The sequence below is a fragment of the Papio anubis genome, chromosome 2 (genome assembly GCF_008728515.1).
Source record: "Papio anubis isolate 15944 chromosome 2, Panubis1.0, whole genome shotgun sequence".
NCBI classification, from domain to species: Eukaryota; Metazoa; Chordata; class Mammalia; order Primates; family Cercopithecidae; genus Papio; species Papio anubis.
Genome location: NC_044977.1, coordinates 70,356,241 through 70,378,099, shown reverse-complemented (window position 1 = coordinate 70,378,099; position 21,859 = coordinate 70,356,241). Strand labels below are relative to the sequence as shown.

Below are 21,859 nucleotides of genomic sequence, written 5' to 3'. Positions count from 1 at the left end.
AGTAGCAGCACCCACTCCTCACATAGTTAAGACAACCAAAAGTATCTCCAGACATTGCCTAAAATTCCTTGAAGGGCAAAACTGCCTGTAGAGAGCCCCCATAATAGGCAGGAGCCCCTTAATGTAAATTTCTGTGTGGGTTACCCTCCTGTTTCCCCCACCTCTCCCTTCAGTTGTAAGCCCTTTGATGACAGAAATGAGATATTTTCTTTCATGTTGAGGTCCCACTTTCTTTTCTAACACACAATGTATAGAGATTTGGGGATTGACTATGCCATTGCTTTTTTTTTTTTCAGACGGAATCTCACTCTGTCACCAGGCTGGAGTGCAGTGATGCAGTCTCGACTCACTGCAACCTCTGCCTCGTGGGTTCAAGTGATTCTCTTGCCTCAGCCTCCCGAGTAGCTGGGACTACAGGCATGTGCCACCACACCCAGCTAATATTTATATTTTTAGAAAGACAGGGTTTCACCATGTTGGCCAGAATGGTCTCGATCTCTTGATATCGTGATCTACCTACCGCGGCCTCCCAAAGTGCTGGGATTAAAGGTGTGAGCCACCGTGCCTGACCGCCATTGCTTTTTAGTTTTTGTTTTTATCCAAGCCCATAATATAGTGGATTTTTAAATAAAAGGGCAATCTTGGCATTTCTCTTCTTCCCGTTTTTGTTACTGGTTCACAACTGAGTATGTAACAACTGGTACTTCAGTGGTACAGTGGCCTATTTTCTTTCTTATAAAAGACATTACTATATCATACAATATTTTAACCTTTCCTTTACAAATCTCATGATACTGAGATGCTTTTGGTTAACAAAAATTGCCATTGAGTCTGGAAGACTGTTTGTTTCCCGACTGACCAGCCCCCTCATCTCATCCTTCTCACAAAGAAAGAAAGAAAGAAAGAAACCCTCAACCCTTAAATTAGTCAAAGTCCTAAGGCAGTTTTCCCAGAACAAATGTCCATATTGACTTTCTCCGTTGTTAGGTCCTGTCCTTGTTGACCCGTTGCTGGCTTGAGGGGCTGATTCTATTCACTTTGGAATTGGGTAGCGTTTTGGTTTAACAACAGTGTCCACCCACCTGAGGACCAAATTTTCAGGAGAAGCCTTATTTATAATAAGGTACAAAAACAAATACTCAGAAGAAATAGTGATTACATAGACCCTCTGAACAGTTTCAAAACCAGAAATAATTACATTGAATATATGAATCCTATACATAACTCACAATTTGGTAGTGTTTCACAAAGTGTTGAGGGGTAAGCCTCAATTTCCTCATCCCGAAAATGGAGATAATAACATTCGGTACTTCGTAGGATTGTAATGAGGATTAAATAAGTGAATCCATTGAAAACTTTCAGAAAAACTACCTGTAACATAGCCCTCAGTAATTGCTTGATTTTCTTTCTTTTGGAGATGGAGTCTTGCTCTGTCACCTAGGCTGGAATGCATTGATGCGATCTTGGCTCACTGCAACCTCTGCCTCCCGGGTTCAATCAATTCTGCTGCCCCAGCCTCCTGAGTAACTGGGTAACTGGGACTGCAGACACACACCACCAAGCCTGGCTAATTTTTTGTATTTTTAGTAGAGACGGGGTTTCACCATGTTTGCTTGAAGTGATGTGCCTGCCTTGGCCTCCCAAAGTGCTGGGATTGCAGGCATGAGCCACCACACCCAGACTATTTTCACTTTTTAATTCTTTTCCTAATTATGAGGAGTCTCTATATCTTCCCCTTTTCCTACCTCCTTTAAAATTCCTACCTATATTCTCCGAAGAAGTAGTCTGTCCTCTTCCTCTTTATATGCATTATCCCTTATTTTTATCACACAAATCCAAATGGGACTATCCAAAGCACGTATATTGGCCTGGTATAGGTGTGTCCTCCCTTTACAGATTTTTATAGATTTTCAAAACATTTTAAATCTCTGAGAATTTGCTTTGTAGAGTATGATAAATCATAGTGTTTTTTTGCAAATATACTTTTTATAGTGAAGAAAAATAAAGCTCCACCTAAATACCTATATAAGCTTAAGTTTCAGGTGATTACATGTTTTAGATGACATCCATGTAAATCATTGGCCAGTTTGTTTGAAAGAGGTAGTCCTGATTTTCTTGATCTGAAAAAGTCGATATGAATTCAGTTCTGTACCCTCTGTGCAAGTTTTTCAAAAAATGTTTCCTTTGTGGCTAAAACACACATTCCTGATTGAATCAATGAGAGCACTCCATGGGCAAATCCAGCTTATTTTGCTTGTTAACGCGATGTTTCTCTGAGTTCTTGTGCTGAAAACGCCACAGAAGAATCGCGGGAATCATCCTGAATCCATAACCAATTCACGCAACACCAAGTTAGATCCCTTAGAGCAAAATAGCTGGCGAAGGTCCAGAATAGCAAGCTAAAAAGCAGATATTTGATACTTGTAATAGGCTGATAGATGCGCTAAGTGCTTGCTTAATAAACTCGCTACCATAACGCTTTTCCTTTTATGGAGAAAGAGGACATAAATAAGTAAAAGTAAAATATCGAATACATAAATGTGTGTGCACTATGTGAATATGTACAGGTTGTCTCAAATGTATACGAAAGCAGAGTGAATAATAGATGAACCCTTCGTGTAACTCATCACCCAGCTTCGACAGTTATTGACTCGGCTCACCCTGCTTCACGGATACCTCCCTCTAACTTGCAAATCCTAGACGTAATTTCATCTTTAAATATCTCTCGTAGTTTGTTCAACTTCTCTCCAGAAAACTGTACAGTCAAAAGTTTGCATACAATTTTCAGGAATTTACAGTTTCCCTAAAACCCAGTTAAAGAACCATTGACTGAGCCAGCTCATTTGGAAGTATGAGAGGAAAGATGTCACGAAAGCCTTCTGTATGAGACTGTGGCCTGCAGGTGTCCCAGCTCTAACATTCTTGTTTTTCCCCTTTGTCTCTTACTCTCACAATCCATGTGTGATGTCTGAGTTAGCTAAAGAGAAAAAGATAAAAGGATACAGGAAAGAGGCTGAATATTTCCTTCACCTTTTAAGGTCCTCTCCTCTCCTTCTTGGTGGCTTTATGTTTTTTTTGAGAATGTGAGCTATATGATTTAACACTAATCCACTTGGATGTGAAAGCAAAAATTCCAAGGCTAACAATCATAGAGAACATTCTTTATTGAGCATTTACTCTGTGCCAAGTACTTTTCATGCATCTCATCACTTAAGCTTATCAGCATCTCCAGCAACTATTGGGTAGGTAGGATCCATAAGCCCATTTTGTAAAGAGAAAACTGAAGTCCAGAGCATTTAAGCAACTTGCCCAGGACTTGAACTCAGATCTATTTGAAATTCCATTCAGATGTTTAGCAATACTAAACCACCTCTCTCCATTGTACTCTGACAGTGGGTCATATTCTTAGCCATGTGTTCCAAGCAGGCATATGTGGAGTATTTTATAGCTGTGTGCACCATTTATAACAACTTCTTCATGGTGGTGTGAGGTATTTCAGAGCATTATATAAGAAAGTCTCTTAATGTTTGTGCTGTTTTTAAGTTAGACTTGGTGCAAGCCAAGAAGAAGCCAAGGGCATTTTTAAAGTGTTCATCAGATCATGTTGATTCTCTATGAAAACATCTGAATGGCTTCTTACAAGTAGTAGAGATTAAAAATCAAATTCCTTTCAATGGCCTGCAAAGCCCTACAACATCTGACTCAGTCATCCTCTTCAGGGCACTCACTGACCTTGTCAGTACTCCAACAGTGCTGGCTCTGTGGTTGTTGATCTTGCTCTTATTCATCGAATATGCTGGACTGTGCTTCCTACCTCAGTATCTAATCTCCTCTGTGCCTCACCATAGCTGGCTTCTCATCATTGGGGTTCCACTCAACATGTTGCCTCTAGAATAGCTTTGTTGCAATGGCCTTTTTTTCTCTTTTATTGTCTGCATTGCACTTCTCATTGTATGAGATTCTTATTCCTTTGTTGGTTCATTACTCTGTGTTTGTCTCTGCTTCCCCACCTTAAATATGATCTTCATGGGATCAGGGCCTGTGCTTTAGTTGCTGCTCAGTCTGTAACACCTAGACGAGTGCTGAGTAAATCCTGGTTGAATGAATGAATGGTTTGTTAAGTGGGAATGGTTACATTAAACCTGCATGCAAAGCTTTCAGCACAGTGCATGGAAAGCACTCCCGAGCTGCTGCTGTTGTTGGTGAGGTTAATTCCAATCTTGAATTTCATCATAACATAATCTACAAGGCAAGTTTTAAGAATTTCCCAAGACAATGCAGTTTCTCAAAAACCAGATGGACCCTGAGTCTCATGATATAGATCCTGAAGTTGTGTTATTATGAGGTGGCTGCTTTTTGACAGTTTTTAGCTTCTATGGGCTTGACCTTCAAACCAGTAGCATTCAGCAGCTCTCATCTCTGCCTAGGGGCTTTCTGACCTTTTGCTTAGGCCCAAGGCAATGTTTTCATCTCTGACAAACTTGACCACTGCCAGTTTCTTAAGAGTGTCGGTACTTACAGAAGGAGTTGTTCTGCCTGTGCTGTAATTATCTCTAATACCCGATAAACTGCAAACAATGGGGGCATTTGAGGGGGGAAATGCTACAACAAAAAGACGTCTGCGATTCTGAGGCAGGGCTAAACTGGGGCACGTGGAAAAGTTCTAGCGTGTGGAATGCTGCACTGGCAGCTCCCATGAGGAGGGGGGATCTGGATGGTCCTGACAATGGGCCATTATAAAGGCACTCTTGAACCACGTAATTGTGGCCCTTTACAAAACCATAAAAATGTGTCAAATATTATACAAATGCAAACTGTATAGGCTTGCATGTTAGACCAAAAATCTCAGAAAAAACGAAGTCCTCTCCATGTGATCAAACAGTTCAAGAAAAAGTTGAAACAAGGCATATGTATTTCACCATTGTGTAACCACTTCGTGGGTTTATTTGTTGTTTGCAAAATTTTCAGTAGAGGACTTCTGCCTGAATATATTTTTATTTGTCCAGATCTGTAGGCTTTCATTCTCATGGAATGTCTAGCTTGTTTAAATTATAAAATCAGTGTCATGTTAGTTATGAAAAATAATAAAATAGCAATCACTGAGAATTTACCGCTTGGGGATAGTCACTGTTGAGACTTGACTGAATAATTTGTCATTAGTTTTTTTTTTTTTTGGCTTTGCATGTATAGAAATAGCATTTAAAAATCAATTTTGGATAGCAGTATATATAGTGTTTTTAACCTGCTTTGTGTTCCCATTTACATTAATGAACTTTCCCTCTCATGAAATACTGTTAGATTAACACAGTAACAGATAACCAACCACCACATGTTCCCACTCACACATGGGAGTTGAACAGTGGGAACACATGGACACAGGGAGGGAAACATCACACACCAGGGCCTGTTGAGCGGTGGGGGACAAGGGGAGGGAGAGCATTAGGACAAATACCTAATGCATGCGGGGCTTAAACCTAGATGACAGATTGACAGGTACAGCAAACCACTATGGCACGTGTATACCTATGTAACAAACCTGTACATTCTGCACATGCATCTCAGAACTTAAAGTACAAAATAAATAAATAAATTTGATGTATGAAATTCAATGTAGTGTACTAGACAAGAAATAAACAAAAAATTGTTGGATAAAATGTGGATTGCAATGACTGCACAGGATCCATTTATATGTAGTGGTTCTCAACTGAGGGCTATTTTGTTCCCAGAAGGCATTTAGCAATGTCTGGAGCCAGTTTTGGTTGTCATACTGGAGTGGGACATGCTGTGTTACTTGGCATATAATGGGTATAGGTTAGGGATGCTGGGAGAGAGCAGGCAGCGCACAGATCATCCCCAAAGCAAAGCATTATCTGGCTCCAGTGTCAATAGTGCTGAGGCTGAAAAGCCTGAACTATATGGCTCCTTTATAATTAATTTAATCCATGGCCTATTATTAGATACTTGTTTTCAATTTTTTATTAGAAATTAATGGCTGGCAAACTTTATCTATAAAAAACCAGAGTGTTTTAGACTTTGGGGGCCATCAGGTCCATTACTCAACTATGCTCTTATACTGTTATAGCTTGAAAGCAGCCATAAACTATACATATATGAAAGCATGGCTGTTTTCCCATAAAACTTTGTTGACAAAAACGGGCAGCATGCCCTAGGCAGTAGTCCACCTGCTTCTGTTAGAGATAATGCTCTAATAGACGTCTGTGTACCTAAATCTTTGTCCCATATCTGATCATATCCTTAGAAAAGTTCTTGAAAAGAGCCATTGCTGCATAGGCATGTATGTATCTTTTTAAAGTTTATATCCATTTATTTTATTTTTTACAGTTCTACCAATTTATTTTATTTTCTCATATGAGATTGTTCATTTAATGTAGCTTTCTGAATACACTTGTGCCACCATCATTCTGTCAGATTTAGAACCATGTTCAGGGATATGAAGTGTGAATGGGTAAGGTAGGGGTTTGCAGATTTAAAAGTCTTCAGGAATCAGATGGGTTGATGAATAAAGCAGGCTGGTTGTCAGTGTTAGAAGAAAGAGTGATGGGAGTGTTGCAAAATGAAGAGTAAGTGCTCATTGAAAAGGAGAAGCTACTTCTCAACTCTGTTGCTTTTCAACTCTGATAAGTTGTTGGCCCAATAGTGCAGTTTGGTATCACTAGATCTTCTGATTTATCAACCAGAAAAGAGAAATCCAAACTCTGGTTTGAGAAACCAGAAACCAAATTTTGGTTTGAAAACTTTCCATTTTTCATCGTTGGTGACAAATTCATAGAACACTAAATTCTGTCTATGTGAACAGATTTGTCTGTGATTTGTGTCCATGGACTGCCAGCTTGGGGACCTTGGAATAACTGTGACTTATCAAGGGGTCTACAGCTAGAGGTGAAAGCAAATCTCAGGCTTCTGGCCGGGCATTTGAGACCCACAGGGCCCTGCTGGCTTGTTCTACTGCTAGATGAGAGCTGTAAGAATTGGTGGTCTTTGGGCAGCCCCTGATAGAAAAGGAAGCTTTATCATGTGAAGTAGAGTGGCAAGCTGTGACTCAACTGCCTGGCCTGAAGACTTAGTTCCTCTAGAGCTTTCTAACTTAGGAAGACTGAGGGACTGTCACACTCCATTTCCTTAGGACGCTTCCAGAGGTGGTCAGACTCCTAGCATACAACCCCTGCCTACACAGTGTGGCCCCTTGTTCTTCGGGTCTGCCCTTTATCCATGCATGCCAGCCACACTGGCTCCATATTGCTTCATTGATGTACCAAATACTTGCTGAGTGCCCACTGTGTGCCAAGCTGTGTTCTGGACAAAGCAGAGCAAAGGAGGGAGGATCAGGAGCACTGGTAGGGTGTGGGCTGGATATGTGAATATGTCCAGGATAGTTATAGGAGACAAGGTCAATGAGATAATGCTCCTGGGGTGGGCTGGAGTGGGAGAAGTAGGCACAGTGGACAGGGGTCTGTAGAATCTACCTGGAGAACTAACAAGCTAGTGTGGATTTCTGAACACCATGCTCAGAGATTCTGAATCATTAGCTCTCGTTTGGGGCCCTGGAATGTGCCTTTCTAATAAGCACTGTGAATAGCATTGATATAGGGACTTCTAGGCCATTGCAAATACTTTGGTTTTTTTTTTTTTTTTTTTTTCTCAGAGATGAGTAGGGAACCATTACAGAGGTGGGGTTTTTCTTTTTGTTTGTTTGTTTGTTTTGGTTTAGTTTCTATAGAGAAATAACTTGATCTGACAATATCGCAAGATCCCCCTGTTCATTGTATTGAAAATACACCATCAGAGTGCCAAGACAGAAGCAGGTAGAAGAGTCAGGAAGCTTTCCGTCATCTAAGTTTGAAGAGATGGTGGCTTGGATCAGATGGTAACAGGGGAGCGTGAAAATCCATCAAATTCTGGATATTTTCTGAAGATGGAAACAATACTTCTTGGTGGGTTGGATACAGGGTATGAAAGAAAGGAGTCAAAGATGACCATGGTTTGTAGAATGAGCAACTAGGTTAAGCCAGAGGAAGACCATTTTTTGACCTACCCCCCAAAAATGGCAATTTCCTATGTTTCAACCTAATAGAAAAAAATGGAGTTGCCAACTGTGAAGATGCAGAAGACCGTGGGAGGAGCTGATTTGGAAGAGTGAATGAACATGCTGAGCTTGAGATGTCTGCAGTCCTCCAAATGGTGCCATCTTGTAGGCCAGTGGAGATGAGTCGGGTTCTCAGAGACCTCTGTTCTGGGCTGCTTAAATCCATGTGACTGGGTTCGATCACCAGGGCTGTGAGTGTAGATAGATGACATCAAGCTCTGATCCTTGAGGCACCCTGACATTTAGGGGGGAAAAGAGGAGAAAGCTAGCTAAGGAGAGTGAGAAGAAAAGAAGAAGGTGAGAGAAAAACCAGACAAGTGTGGTAAATTGAAAGCCAAGTAAATAACGTGTATTAAGAGCCTCCTTGCTGTTCTTTGAACAACCAAGACTTGTTCACACCTGAGGACTGTATTCTTGGCTGGGATGCTGTTCTTGCCAATCTGCCTGGCTCATCTCACCAACTTCAAGCCTGGGCGTCAGTGTCATACTCTGTGAGGCCCTTACCTAAACACACTGTGTAAGATTTGCATAGTTGCCTGGCATCTCATTGGTGCTGAAGCAATATTTGTTGATTGAATGGTGAACATACAACTTTTGATGAAGGCAGCAGTCCAGTTGAGAACATATTAAAGCCTTGCTGCTTGGGATGTAGCGTGTTCCCTGGACCGATTGGGTCAGCATCCCCTGGCAGCTTGTTAGAAATTCAGAATCTTGGGCTCTAGCCCAGACCTGTGGCATCACACTCCGCATTTAACAAGATCCTCAAGTGATTTGTATACACATTAACGTTTGCTCCCAATCCTGTATTTAATTTTCTGTGAATGGCAAGAGGACAATTGAGTATACTCTCTCAGATGGGAACAGCTCAAAGTAAGAAGTTAAAAGAATCAAAATCAAGTCTCTTCAATAGTTGTTTCTGTATTCAATCAGAAAGTTATGATACAGTTTAAAAGCAAAAGAAAACTGTGTGTCGAGACTTTCAAGAATATTTTATGTGATTATCCCCATATCATTTTTACTTTTATTTTATTTTATATGGTTATTCCACATATCTTTCTTACTGTTACTTTGAATTGGCATAAGCTAGGAGTACATATAAAATGCATGGCATCTGGTACATGGTAGACAAGTTTGAGAGAATGAGCACTAATTCCGTTCTTTATATTTTAATACATCCTGCTATTTAATGTAACATATTCACTCATAATGTCTTCTGAGACCTTCATTTAAGAGAAATGGTTTTCTCTTAAAGTGAGTGATGGGTTAAGTGTATTGGCCTTGCTGCTTCTTTTCCCATAGGAATTTGATTCTGAAAGTCGTGTTTTATTCTCCGATTATCAATACTCTGTAGGCAGATGGCTACCACTCCTAAATCCCTCCTACGTCTATTCGGCTGAGATAAAACCACATGTTCTTTTTATTATCATGGTCTTTAGCTTATTTTAGCCTGAGGGAGAAAAAAATAATATATATATTAGGGATTTTCTCATGATAACATCTTTTCTTTCTGAGGCTACTAAATATTGTTTGTCCTAAAATCAAAGTATGCCCATCTTGTGGTTTATAATAAGCGTGCTGTTTTATACGTCATTAGCTAAGGATAAAAGACTTGCTGGGAATTTTTGGTAGGGCTAGTCTAGTCTATTCTATTTTAACATCAAATTTTCAGAAAAGTACATTTGTTATCCTTTTCTTTTATACGTATTTACAGCTCAATTCTCTGAATTCAGAAGCCTGCAAAGTAATAAGACAGGAAGTAGTGTGAAAGTATACAGACCCATAAATATGCGATATAAATTTATATATATTTATTTGTGCACACCTGGGATATGTGAATACACCTCTGGACTTACACAATTTTATCTTCCCTTCTTATTCAGTTAAAGCCCTAGATCAGAACTGACCCACAGCAGAGCGTGCTTCTCTATTTCACCTCTATGCACAGAATAATGGAGACATGGCTCTGGTTTCTAACCCTGGCAAGTTGTTTAGTTTTCCTCTCAGTTTCTGTTTCTGTAGCTTTAAGGGGGGGGGGGGTAATTAAGATGCTCGTCCAGTTAAGACAGTAGTTGGAAAAGCAACTGTAAAATTATCTATACCTATACTATTTCTTTTTATTAAAATCACCCCATTCTTTCCTTCAAGTCTGCTAAAACGTCTATTGAGTAGGAAAGCTCAATTCTAGTTTGGTGAAACTTTCCTAGAGAGCAGGGGTCAGCATTTTCCATAAAAAGCCACAGCGTAGATATTTTAGGCCTTGGGGGTCCCACAGACTCTGTTGCTACTCTTCACATCTGCTATTGCAGCAAGGACGCCGCCCTGGACAACATGTAAACTAACGGGTGTGGCTGTGTTCCGATAAAACTTTATTTATTCAAATTGAAATCTGAATTTTATATAACTTTCATGTGTCATGAAATATTCTTCTTTTCATTTTTTTCAACTATTTAAAAATGTAAAATCCATTCTTACTTTATAGACCATACAGGCAGCAGACCGAGTTAGGCTGAGGGGTAGACAGACTCCTGGTGTAGAGAAAAAGCACTGGGTTTTTCAACCATAGCCATTTCGAGCCTTTCTTTATTTAAGACTCTTTTACTTTGCATTTGCATCTGATTTTGATTCTTCTCCTTTAGGTCAGGATTCATACCCTTGTTGTTTTTACTTCTTGTTAAGGACACCTTTGTACAGATTGTACAGTAAACAAGATTATATGTCCAAGGACATGTGTTCTGGGCTTTTGTTTTCTTTTGTGGTAATGTAATTGTGGGACTGAAAAGAACCTCGCCACTTAATCAGATGTGACCCTATGCAAGACTATCCTAGTTATTTAAGAAAGCTTTCTGTTTTACCAGTTTTTTCAGGAAATATGATCACATAACTGACTTTCTCTATGGATTGCCATTTTAAAAACAGTATGAAAAGAATAGTAGTGTGGTGGTAGATAACAATTGATTAAAGGTTAATCCCTTTAGTTTTCTTTAAACTGATTGAGCAAAAGAACACATTATCTCTCTAAACATAAGTGATAAATCTGAACATTGTGTTGAATTATTTAAAAAAATATTTATAAAGCCATTCGAGGGGTAACCAGGGTGTAGTGTGCCATGATTGCACCTGTGAATAGCCACTGCACTCCAGCCTGGGCAACATAGCAAAACCCTATCTCTAAAAATATAATAAATAAATAAGCAAACTAAAAGGATTAAGAGAATCTACACTCACTTTTATTCGAATTCTGGTTTACAAATAGTAGAGAGAATAGAAGAGCAGTGGACATCTAGATAGGGGTATTTCTTCCCCAGTAAATTCTGTTGTCAGCCAAGATGGTAGTATCTACAGCCACTATCGTAAACTGACATGTGATGTGCTCCAGGATCTCTTTAGAATGAAACTGATGGAAAATAACCTGTCAGTGTTACCCAGGAAGTGGTAAAGCTGAAGTGTGACAGTTAGGAGGTGATCCATTCCGATTCTCTTGCTATCAATTTAAGATCTGAATGAAGAAAGGAAATGAGTGAAATGATAGGAGCGCTAACAATGAATAAAAGTTGCAAAGCCTTTGGGTGTTTGCCCTTTAACTCAGATAGCTAGCATAGTTTATATGAAATATAAGTTATATCAATAAATAATATTTTATGGTAAAGTATTCTAGCTTTATTTTACTGTCTGTACTTCAGATGTTCGGCAGTACTCAACTTTTGCTATCTGAATTCCTTAATGTGGTTAGTCATCTGGAAGGTCAAAAACCTGCAAACATTATCAGGAAATCATAAAGATGTTTCTATCCTCTTTAATGCTACATGTATGTTCTTATTTGCATACTTGTTTGATTGGCAATTTAAAAATTAATGAAAGCAAAGTTATTAACTAAAAAGCTATGAATAAGGATGGCTGAAGACAGAAAATAATTTTCCATATAAGGAGCCATTTATATGGCTCTTTAAATTGGCAAAGGACTATAGAGCCTCATAATAATGCTATGAGGGAGTTCGGGCAGGGTTAGTATCTTTCTCCAGCATCTTCTCGGGGAGGGAAGTGGACATATAGAGGCTATGTCACACACCACCTGTCCACAGTGGGGAGTGACACTGCTGGTGCAGTGATGATGCTGGAATGCCAACCACATTCTAGATCAGGGGTTCTCCAAGTGTGATCAGAAGGCCCTGGTTGTATCTAAGACCCTTGCAGGGGTTCTGCCAGATCTGGACTATTTCAGAATAACACTAAGGTATTGTTTTCCTTTTTCACTCTGATTTCACCAGTATATAGTAGAGTTTTCCAAAGGCTACATGTCGTGTTGAGATGTCATTGTTCTGACATCCTGTGAGATATGTACTAATGCATAATCGTGTGTTTTCAAAATTTCTCAATTTTAATTTCTAATATGCTAAATATCGATAGACAGAATCTATGTAAATAAAGTAAATTTAAAGAATGTAAAAGGATCCTAAGACAAAAATGTTTGAGAATTGCTGTTTTAGATATTGTGCTAAAGCCGTTAGAAACGTGATCTCATTTAATGCGGAAAACACACATATGAGGCAAGCTCTCCTGTCACTCCCATTCAATATGCTAGGAGATGAGGACCTGGAGAAGTTAATGATTTGCAGAAGGTACAGGGGTAGTAAGTTGCAAAGATAGAATTTGAACCCAGGTTTCAAGTTAAGAACTCTGCTGACTGTGTTGTCAGGCACATTGTCTGTCAAAGAAGCACCAGGAAAAGGCTGGATTCGGACACTAACTTCTCATAACCTAGGCTATCTCCAAGGGAATGTAAATATGAAGATCATCCTTATAGACAGTGTAAAATAGAGATTATTTTCTAGTGGTTTGTGGGCTGAGGCTTGTATTCTGTGAAACACAAAACAGTTGAGCATCAGATTTTTAAACCTGGAGGATTTTACTAAAAAAAGAAGTTTGGATTGCCAGCCACCCTTGAAAAATTTGGAGATTGAGCTAGGCTGGACTCGTATTCCCACATGTCCACAATCAGCTGCAGCTTTTGTCTGCTGTTCCTGCTAGGAACAGTGTGTCCTCTGATTTGCCACAGACCTCACTACTCCTTATTACCTTCCTCATAGCTCATGTTCCTCATTTATGTTGCCTGTTTGAGGTGTTTGGGTTGGAAACAACTGGAGATGTTCTGTCGACTGCATAGTGTTTATAGGCCATCTGCTTTCAACCTAAAAATAAAAAGTTATTAACAGTAAAAGAGCCAAATATATCCCATTCTGCTTACCCAAACCTGGATGTAATAAAGACCTCACTGACAGTGCCACCTGGAAAGCAAATTGCTTCTTTCTTTACCAAAGCATAAGATTCGGATTCATTAAAGAATTAGGATCTGCCAGTAAATTAACATTTATTTTTAAACGTGAATCTCTTTTCAAGTATAATAGTGAAATAAGCACATTCCACTCATTGCCCTCATTTTGTGTTTATTTTAGTAATGTCTATTGTCCTCATCATTATCATGTCTGGACCCTTTATTAAAGCAAAGTCTCTGTGAACCTCTGTGTACATGCTAAATCAGTCATTTGAAACAATTTGAGATTGGCAACCTGATGGACTGCATTATCCTGGGCATTTAGACAACATTATTGAATTTCAAATTTTTATGCTTAACATTTGTCAACAGTAGATATTAAGCATTTATCACAATTTATAGGTATATATTTGCTTGCCTCTTTTCTTTTTTTGCCTCACCCCAGAATATAAGTTTCATAAAGCTGGAAATTATATCTGTTTGTTCACAATGTATATTCTATGCTTTGTACAGTGTTTAGCACATAACAGTCAATAATGAATGAATAAAGGAATAAATATGTAAATGTATCGGTTGTGTATATGATAACTCATTATTCTGTAGTCTTAAGAATAATATTTAAAAATTCTTGGCAAAAAGGCTCATGCTTTTTCATTTGAGAGTTAAATAGGGGAGATACTTAGTTCTTATTATCCGCACAAATATACATCCACTTCTGTGTGTGCTATGTTCTATTTAGGATAGTTCCCGGTCTTCCTGATGTGAGGTCAATAGGCAGGTTACAAATCTACGTAGCTAAGAATAAGGTGCATATTAAAACCAGGATGCAAGAAGAGGCTGTTGAACTTGAACATTCAGCCCAGAGTCTCTTCTCTTCTATACTAAAAGATAGTCATCCTGCAGTCGGAAGTGGCAGTTATTCGGCCATTGGAAAAGTCTCATGTAATAGTAGCTTTTAGATGATGTCTCCTCCAAAGGGGCATCCTGCTCTTAACCTATTGCTGAAAGAGAAATACCATTGTCTATTAATACTACTGGAACTAAAGATGAATAGTGAATTGGACTTGATCTGACAGTGAGTTTGACTTTGATAGCTCGTCACTTAAAAAGGTTCTTTTATATTTATGAAAAAAAGCATGACGTCAAGCCAGGGGGAAAAATTGATATCAACATTTAAGAGCAAACTCGTAGGGCTTCCAAAAAAAAAAAGGCCCTTGTGTGAACTTTTTTTTTTTACATGCATAACTAATTAGCTTAGGTTATTATAAGCAGGGCTTCTGTGATAAAGTTTCCGGTGGTGTCTCGGGATACCTTGTTTATAGTGCCTTCTCTATGCCAGCCCGTCTTCAAACTGGAATTACAGAAAGTAGAGGGAGGGATAGTCTACCATCTCTCATTGGATTGGGGCCACCTAAAGCGTTGTTATGCTGGAAATGCTAGAATATAATCACTATCAGGTGAGCTTTATTCTGACTCATATTCAGTCTTTGAAATATAATGTAATAAATTGATTTAATACACTTTTTTTGTAATAAACATACTGTTTTCAATAAGTACAAATCTACTCTTTTAATGCTGTTTATTGTTTGATGCCATAAGAAGTAATCCAATGTAGTTTTGAACAAAGTAAATATTAGTAGGATTCTTTTTTTTTTTTTTTTTTTTTGCCTAGTGTGTTGCTAAACTGTCTTCATCAGCTCTTGTTCATTGCTCATAAGATTAAATTGTCTTTATCAGGAAAAAAGTGACTTAAAATTGAATAATGTTGTTTTTGGGGGAAAAGTATTTCTCATTCTAAATTACTGTCTGTAGGAAAGCAGAAAAAACATCCTCTTGACTTGTTAATAGTCATGTCTTTTAAAACACATACGTGTAAGTGTTATGCATTTGAAAGAAACTACTTAATGTAGAATTGCTTTTTATGTTGAGTTTTTTCTTAATTAAAATGTTGAATAATCATGTCCAAATGGAAGTGGGAGAATTAATCCACAACTGGTTGATTTAATCACTGGAAGATTTCTATTTATTTTCTACAGCCATTTTACACAGTTGGTTCTTAAGGAGATGTGTGTGTGTGTGTGTGTGTGTGTGTGTGTGTGTGTGTGTGTGTTTTAAAAAGAAAGCTGTTGTCTTTTCCAAGGAAAGTGAAACAAACTGAGTTATGCCCCTTCTTCTACATTTTTATTTTGTTCTTAATAAACCTTTTCATGTGTGTTGGGGAAGTTTTTGCCCTAAGATAATTTCAAACTTTTAGTTATCAGATATGAGAAGAAGATTTGAAAGAGATGTATAGTTAATTAGCAGGGAAACAAAATAGGGCAAAGTATTACCCCAAATCCTACGAGTTAGACTTTAAACTTCAGTAATATCAAAATCCGTTAGCACAGTGCCTGGTACATAACAAAGGCTTAATAATTTATTCTGTTGGTGGACTGGTCAGTTTCACGTTTGTGCCTGAAAGAAGAGCCATCTGAAACTCACAAATAACAGCGCTGTCTTCTTTTCCCTCCATGGCTATGTTCAGGTGCAGACCCACCTCGAAAACCCCACCAAGTACCACATACAGCAAGCCCAACGGCAGCAGGTAAAGCAGTACCTTTCTACCACTTTAGCAAATAAACATGCCAACCAAGTCCTGAGCTTGCCATGTCCAAACCAGCCTGGCGATCATGTCATGCCACCGGTGCCGGGGAGCAGCGCACCCAACAGCCCCATGGCTATGCTTACGCTTAACTCCAACTGTGAAAAAGAGGTAATTCATGTCTCCTCTCCTCTCCTGTTTTCTTATGCTAAATAACTTGTCTGTTGAATATGATTCCCACACTTAACTGTGGACTCTAGTTTGTCCTTGTGGTCACATTTACCAGCCTTTGTCCCTGATTCACCATCATGGCTGTGGCATTCCAGCCTCTTGTCCCCGTCACTGGGTTATTTGGTGTACGGCACATGACGGGAGACCTGGCCCTCTCCAAGTGAAACGTGGAGGCGAGGACACTTTTGCCACTTGCTTCTTCTTCCTTAGCTGAGTGCTTTCTTCTCTTCCATGCCTTTCAGTTTATGAAGCAGTGAAAATGAAGAGAGAGGAGAAGGGGAGGTGGAAAAGGAAAAGCAAAAATAGAAGAGGTGTGGGACAGGCGGTTTAGAAGTTCCGCTTGTTGTGAATGTCTGGAATATTATTTTTATTTCTCCCTGAGTTGGGGGGAAAAAGCATGGAATGTGCATGGATGGATTTGAATCATATAGCACATGAGACTTTAACGGAAACGCAAAGGTTTAATTGCTGGATACATTCTGTTTCAATAATAAAATTGCTGCTGCCCGTTAAATCTGCTTTGGTAAAGGCTGGATTGGAGACAAGACTCAAACTACCTTCAAGCTAATTGGTGCATCAAAATTTGGAGCATATGAATACCTGAGAGTTGTGATTTAATGCTCATTATTTCCGAATTGTGAGATGATGAGCTTCATCTCAGTGGGATTTACTGTACTATGTACTATGAAGTGTTTATGCAAATTCAGAGGCAACTTTTCTAAAGTTGGATTGATTTTAATTTCTAGAGGGACTAAAATCTTTGCCCCTTTGCCCAAACCAACTGCTTTATTTTTCTGTACCCAAATTTGTCATCTAGCAAGATGATTTGACACAAGTTCTTCCTTCATTATTTCATCTCTTGGTCAGATTCCACTTTGTTTGAAAGCTTAGTTCATCTTGTTGCTGTGCCATCAGCTTTGTGTGAACAGGTCATTTAAAAAGTCATTTGCAAATCCAAGTTATAGGCTGTTTTTGCTTGTGTTTTTGCAGGGATTTTATAAGTTTGAAGAGCAAAACAGGGCAGAGAGCGAGTGCCCAGGCATGAACACACATTCACGAGCGTCCTGTATGCAGGTACTGAATGACTTGGCAGCCTGAGGATGTAACACTTTGTAATTAGAATCTATATTTGTGGTGGATCACACCTTCCTGAAAACTTAAGGATTTTTTTTCCCCCATTGATTTTTTTTTTATAGAGAAAGCTGTGAACAGTGCCTTTTTCTTCATAGTATCTCATGATTAAATAATGACAAGGAAGAATAAACTAAAATATGGTTTTCCCCTAAGTTGCTCCAAAGATTAAAAACTTCTTGAAGTACATAAATTTTAATAAATAAGATACGAAATATGTAATTTAACATAATCAATGTATGTTATACAAATTTGTGGGTTAGCAATTTTTGTATTAGTAAAACCAAGATGTGTGCGTATAATCTAGATATTGTTTCCTAAATGGTATCTCGAGCATATATTTTGAAACTATATTAATTTAATAATATGTAATGGATGCTTTCCCAAGTAACTAAAGTTTCTTCTATTACATCCTATTTAATGGATATATAAATTATGCTATATCTATTTATATATCTATGCATGTATATAGATATAGAATAATAAGCAACAAAATTTTTTGCCTTTCTATATTTCCTGTCATCAACTTGCATTACTTTTGTCATGAGAGAAAAAAATTATTTTAAAAATGCTATTACATCAAACCCACTAATTTTATTTTTCTAAGAACAAAATTAAAAATGGCAAGGAAACTTTGTTCATAAGTTTCCTAACCTATTTGCATATTTACCAACTCAATTAGAAAATCATCTCTTAAAGACAAACAAAACAAATAAAAGTGGTGTCAATAGAAATAGAATCTAACAAACAGTGGATAGTAGTTATTCAAAACTGGCCAATTATTTTTTTCTTAGGGGTCACTTAACAAGACTCCTTTTTTGAGTGTTTACTATATTCCTGGTACTTTGAACACTCCGTACAGTTTGTCCTGAAATCATACAAGAATCCATAAGACAGTAAATATTATTAACCCCCATTTTAGAGATTGAGAAACTGAGGCTTTAAAAGATCGGAGGCGGCTGAGGGAGGAGAATGGCGTGAACCCGGAAGTCGGAGCTTGCAGTGAGCTGAGATCCGGCCACTGCACTCCAGCCTGGGCGACAGAGCGAGACTCCGTCTCAAAAAAAAAAAAAAAAAAAAAAAAGATCGGAGGCTTTGCCCCAATCTAGAAAGTAGGAGAACTGGGATTCCAACTCAAACCCATGAATGTTGGAGTCTCTCCTCTTTAATGGAAGTGGCAAAAGAGATAGAAGAGCATCCCTGTTAGTTCTGTGATTTCATTGTGTAACTATGAAGTACTGTTAAGACCCAAGCACAGACATACCAACTAGCTCAAATACATAAGGTGTTTATGAAGAAATGTTTTCACAGACTTGTCTTTGCAACTGCTGCAATGCACATGTAATCACTGTTGTTTATTATCATAACTGATGTTTTGGTACTTCAGAAATAAAATTGATCTAGTGGGAATGTCAGCTCCATGACTGTAATGATAACCTCGGCCTGGTGTACTCCTTGGGGAGTACCAAGCACACTGGCAGCTGTACAAAGAGAAACTTATTTTACAAGTCACTGTAAGATGGGTGCAGTGATAGCCAGTGGCCTGCGAGACACAATGTCCACGCTTCCCTGTGGAACCAAAGGGCAGAATTACCATCTGTGTTTTCCTTCTGCAAGAAAAGGGTATGGGCCATCGTCTTTGGGGGGAAAAAGGAAGTAGAATGACAGCTGTCATTCAAGATGAAGTGCTCTGGTACATCTTTCCTGTTTAGGACAGGCAGTTTAGCATAGTTGTGAAAGCATGGGTTAAATCGTGGCTCCAGTCTTTCTTCAGTGTGTGACTTTGGGTGAGCTGCTTCTCATTTATTTCACCTGGAAAATTGCTGTAATAATAGTACCTGCCATGATAGGGTTTTCGTTAGGGCAAAAACTTAGCCTATGAAAATCCTTGAACCCAGTGCTTGGCAACTCATAATCACTCATTAAATGCTGGCTACAAGTATTATTCTCATCACCCATTAGTGTTAATGGTCTTCAATACTATTTTATTTTAGTGGAAAGAGGACAGTTACTTCTTAGAATCTAACTAAAGACCATTATTGCTTTGGGTAAAGAAAGACCATGAGTCTCTTTTTAGGTTATGTTGCATAGTTTTATTTATTTTTGTCTCTCTTCTGTTGCCCTTTTTCCTACAGATGGATGATGTAATCGATGACATCATTAGCCTAGAATCAAGTTATAATGAGGAAATCTTGGGCTTGATGGATCCTGCTTTGCAAATGGCGAATACGGTATTGGTAACCTTTTTTGAAGTAGAAAATCTTGAGGTGTTTCCAGGGTTCTCTTCTTTTTTCTTAAACTTTTATTGTATCTTTGTAACTGGTTCACTGATGAAATGTATTAATAGTAAAATGGAGAATTATCTGAGGATCACAAATAAGTGACTTTGACATCAGAAATTAAGAAGTTTTTATGAGTTTATGAATAAGCCCATGATAAAACTCTACATTCCCTGGAGTCCAAGAGCAGTTTTGATAGGACATTATCCCTTCCAATTCCCTTGACATCTAATGCCCAACCCAGTACACTGCAGCCAAGGGAACCATTATGAACTGCACTATTCACAATGGTGCTCTAGTCAGCCTGAAAAAGGTTGTGCAGTTTTTCAAGAAGGTTTTTTCATATTCTTAGGTGATAGAGGGACATTGGGGTTACCCTTATCCAACAGCAAAATTTATTCCAACTTCAGTTCATAAACAATGGTCCTGTTTGCTATTATATGTTACTTGTTTTTCTCTGTAATTTAGAGACTTGCCTATATTGTTTATTTTCCTTCATTCCTTACATTTTAGCCTTATGTTACTGTTTCACCAAAGTCTTATTGCAGATCTTATTTAGTCCTTGCAATTATTCTGTGAGTCAAGTTCGGATGGTATCATTGCCCTCAGTTTTAAACTGTAACTAGGTTAGACGGTCTTATGTAAGATTACATAGCTTGGGTGTGTCAGAGCCAGCCCTGCTTGGCAGGTCTTTGAATGCCTTCTCCAATCCTTTTCTGTTTTCTCTGAGAGCAATGCTATGAGACTATCATATTCTTAATAACTAGTGTTTTAAAGACCAATATTTATTGAGGGGAAAGGGAAAAGGGGAGTTGTTCAAAGAGTATGGAGTTTCAGATTTGCAAGATGAAAAATTCTGGAGATCTATTTGACAACAATGTGAACATACATAACACTATTGAACCATACACTTAAAACTGGTTAAGATGGCAACTTTTATCGTATGTGTTTTTTACCATGATGAAAGTTTTTAAAGATACGACTAACTTCCAATAGTAAATTCCCTTGGCCAGGGGACAAAATAGCACTTACTTAGTTACACCAGAACCCTCAGAAAATTGAGTCTTATAATAGCACTTTTCTTTTTTTTTTTTTAAATCCATCTCGGTCCAGTTCTTCAAGTTCACTGCCTTGAACTCATGTGGCGTGAGGACTTCCCTTGAAACCTCAAGCTTCTTCTCTGATATTTGGAGTTTGTCTACTTTCCACCCATTTAAACCCACACCCTGATTTTGGAAGAACCAGGTGTTCTGCCATTTTGATAAAAGTTTTCTTGCCAGACTATCCCAACCTCTTGGAATCCTTGGTTGGCTTTTGTGGAACCTTTCTGCTTACAAGTTGGTGCATCCCATGAGGCCAACTACACTTGTCTAGCAGTCAGAATCTTAGGACGAACATGCGCAAAACACTTGGGGAAGCATGCCCTGGGGAATTTATAAATATACCCAAAGACATATATTTACGTTACATTGCTCTAGCAGCATTAATTAGCAATGGCCCAGTCATTTCAAAAGAACTTTGCCATGAGAGTGGTCGTTTTGCTAGTGGTGTCAAATGGGTCCCTGGGCACCCTCAAGTGGGCTGTTAGAATTGATATGATTCTGTAAAATCATTGACTTTTTTTGTAATGGCAAAGACCTTTGATGTCATTTGGTCTAACCTAGTACTCAATCCATTTGCTTTCTGTGGTTGGTTTGTTTGTTTGTTTGTTTATACAGGATTTCATTTTGTTGCCTAGGCTGATCTTGAGCTCCTGGGTTCAAGTGATCTTCCTCCCTCAAGTAGCTGGGATTATAGGCATGCACCACTATGCCTGGCCTGACCTTCTCTTGCATCTCCTTCATATTCTCCACAAAAAAATCAAGCCATCCAGCTTCTTGAAAGCCTCCAAAAAAGGATCTGTACTAGCTCACTAGGGAAATAGCAAAGCACAATGGTTAGGATTTAGAGATTTCTGACCAGATCTGGGGTCAAATCCTGAATCTGCCATTTCCTCTGTGACCTTGCATGTTATTTAGCTTCCTGAAACCCTACGTTTCCCCATCTGTAAAATGGGGCTGTTAAATATACCTATATCATGTGGTTAACACACTTGATAAAGTATCTACAGTATTTAGCGTTGGAAACACAAGTTGTATTCTAAATTATTAAATATAACTTATTAATTATAATATCAAATAATATTGATAGTATTTGTGTATTCAGCTGATCTTCATTGAGCCCCTATAATGTATCCAGCTCTATGTTAGCTATCTGTGAGACAT

General features: G+C 38.5%; 1 protein-coding gene across 6 annotated transcripts in view; it reads left to right on the top strand.

The window, feature by feature from the left end:
- The window catches only part of MITF (melanocyte inducing transcription factor), a 224,492-nt gene that overhangs the window by 176,989 nt on the left and 25,644 nt on the right, over nt 1–21,859 (top strand). For all 6 annotated transcript variants that reach the window (XM_003894197.4, XM_009200354.3, XM_009200355.4 and 3 more), the window contains exons 3-5: nt 15,898–16,125; nt 17,176–17,259; nt 19,452–19,547. In XM_003894197.4, the coding sequence (XP_003894246.1) occupies nt 15,898–16,125; nt 17,176–17,259; nt 19,452–19,547 (408 nt within the window). The remainder of the gene's footprint in view (nt 1–15,897; nt 16,126–17,175; nt 17,260–19,451; nt 19,548–21,859) is intronic.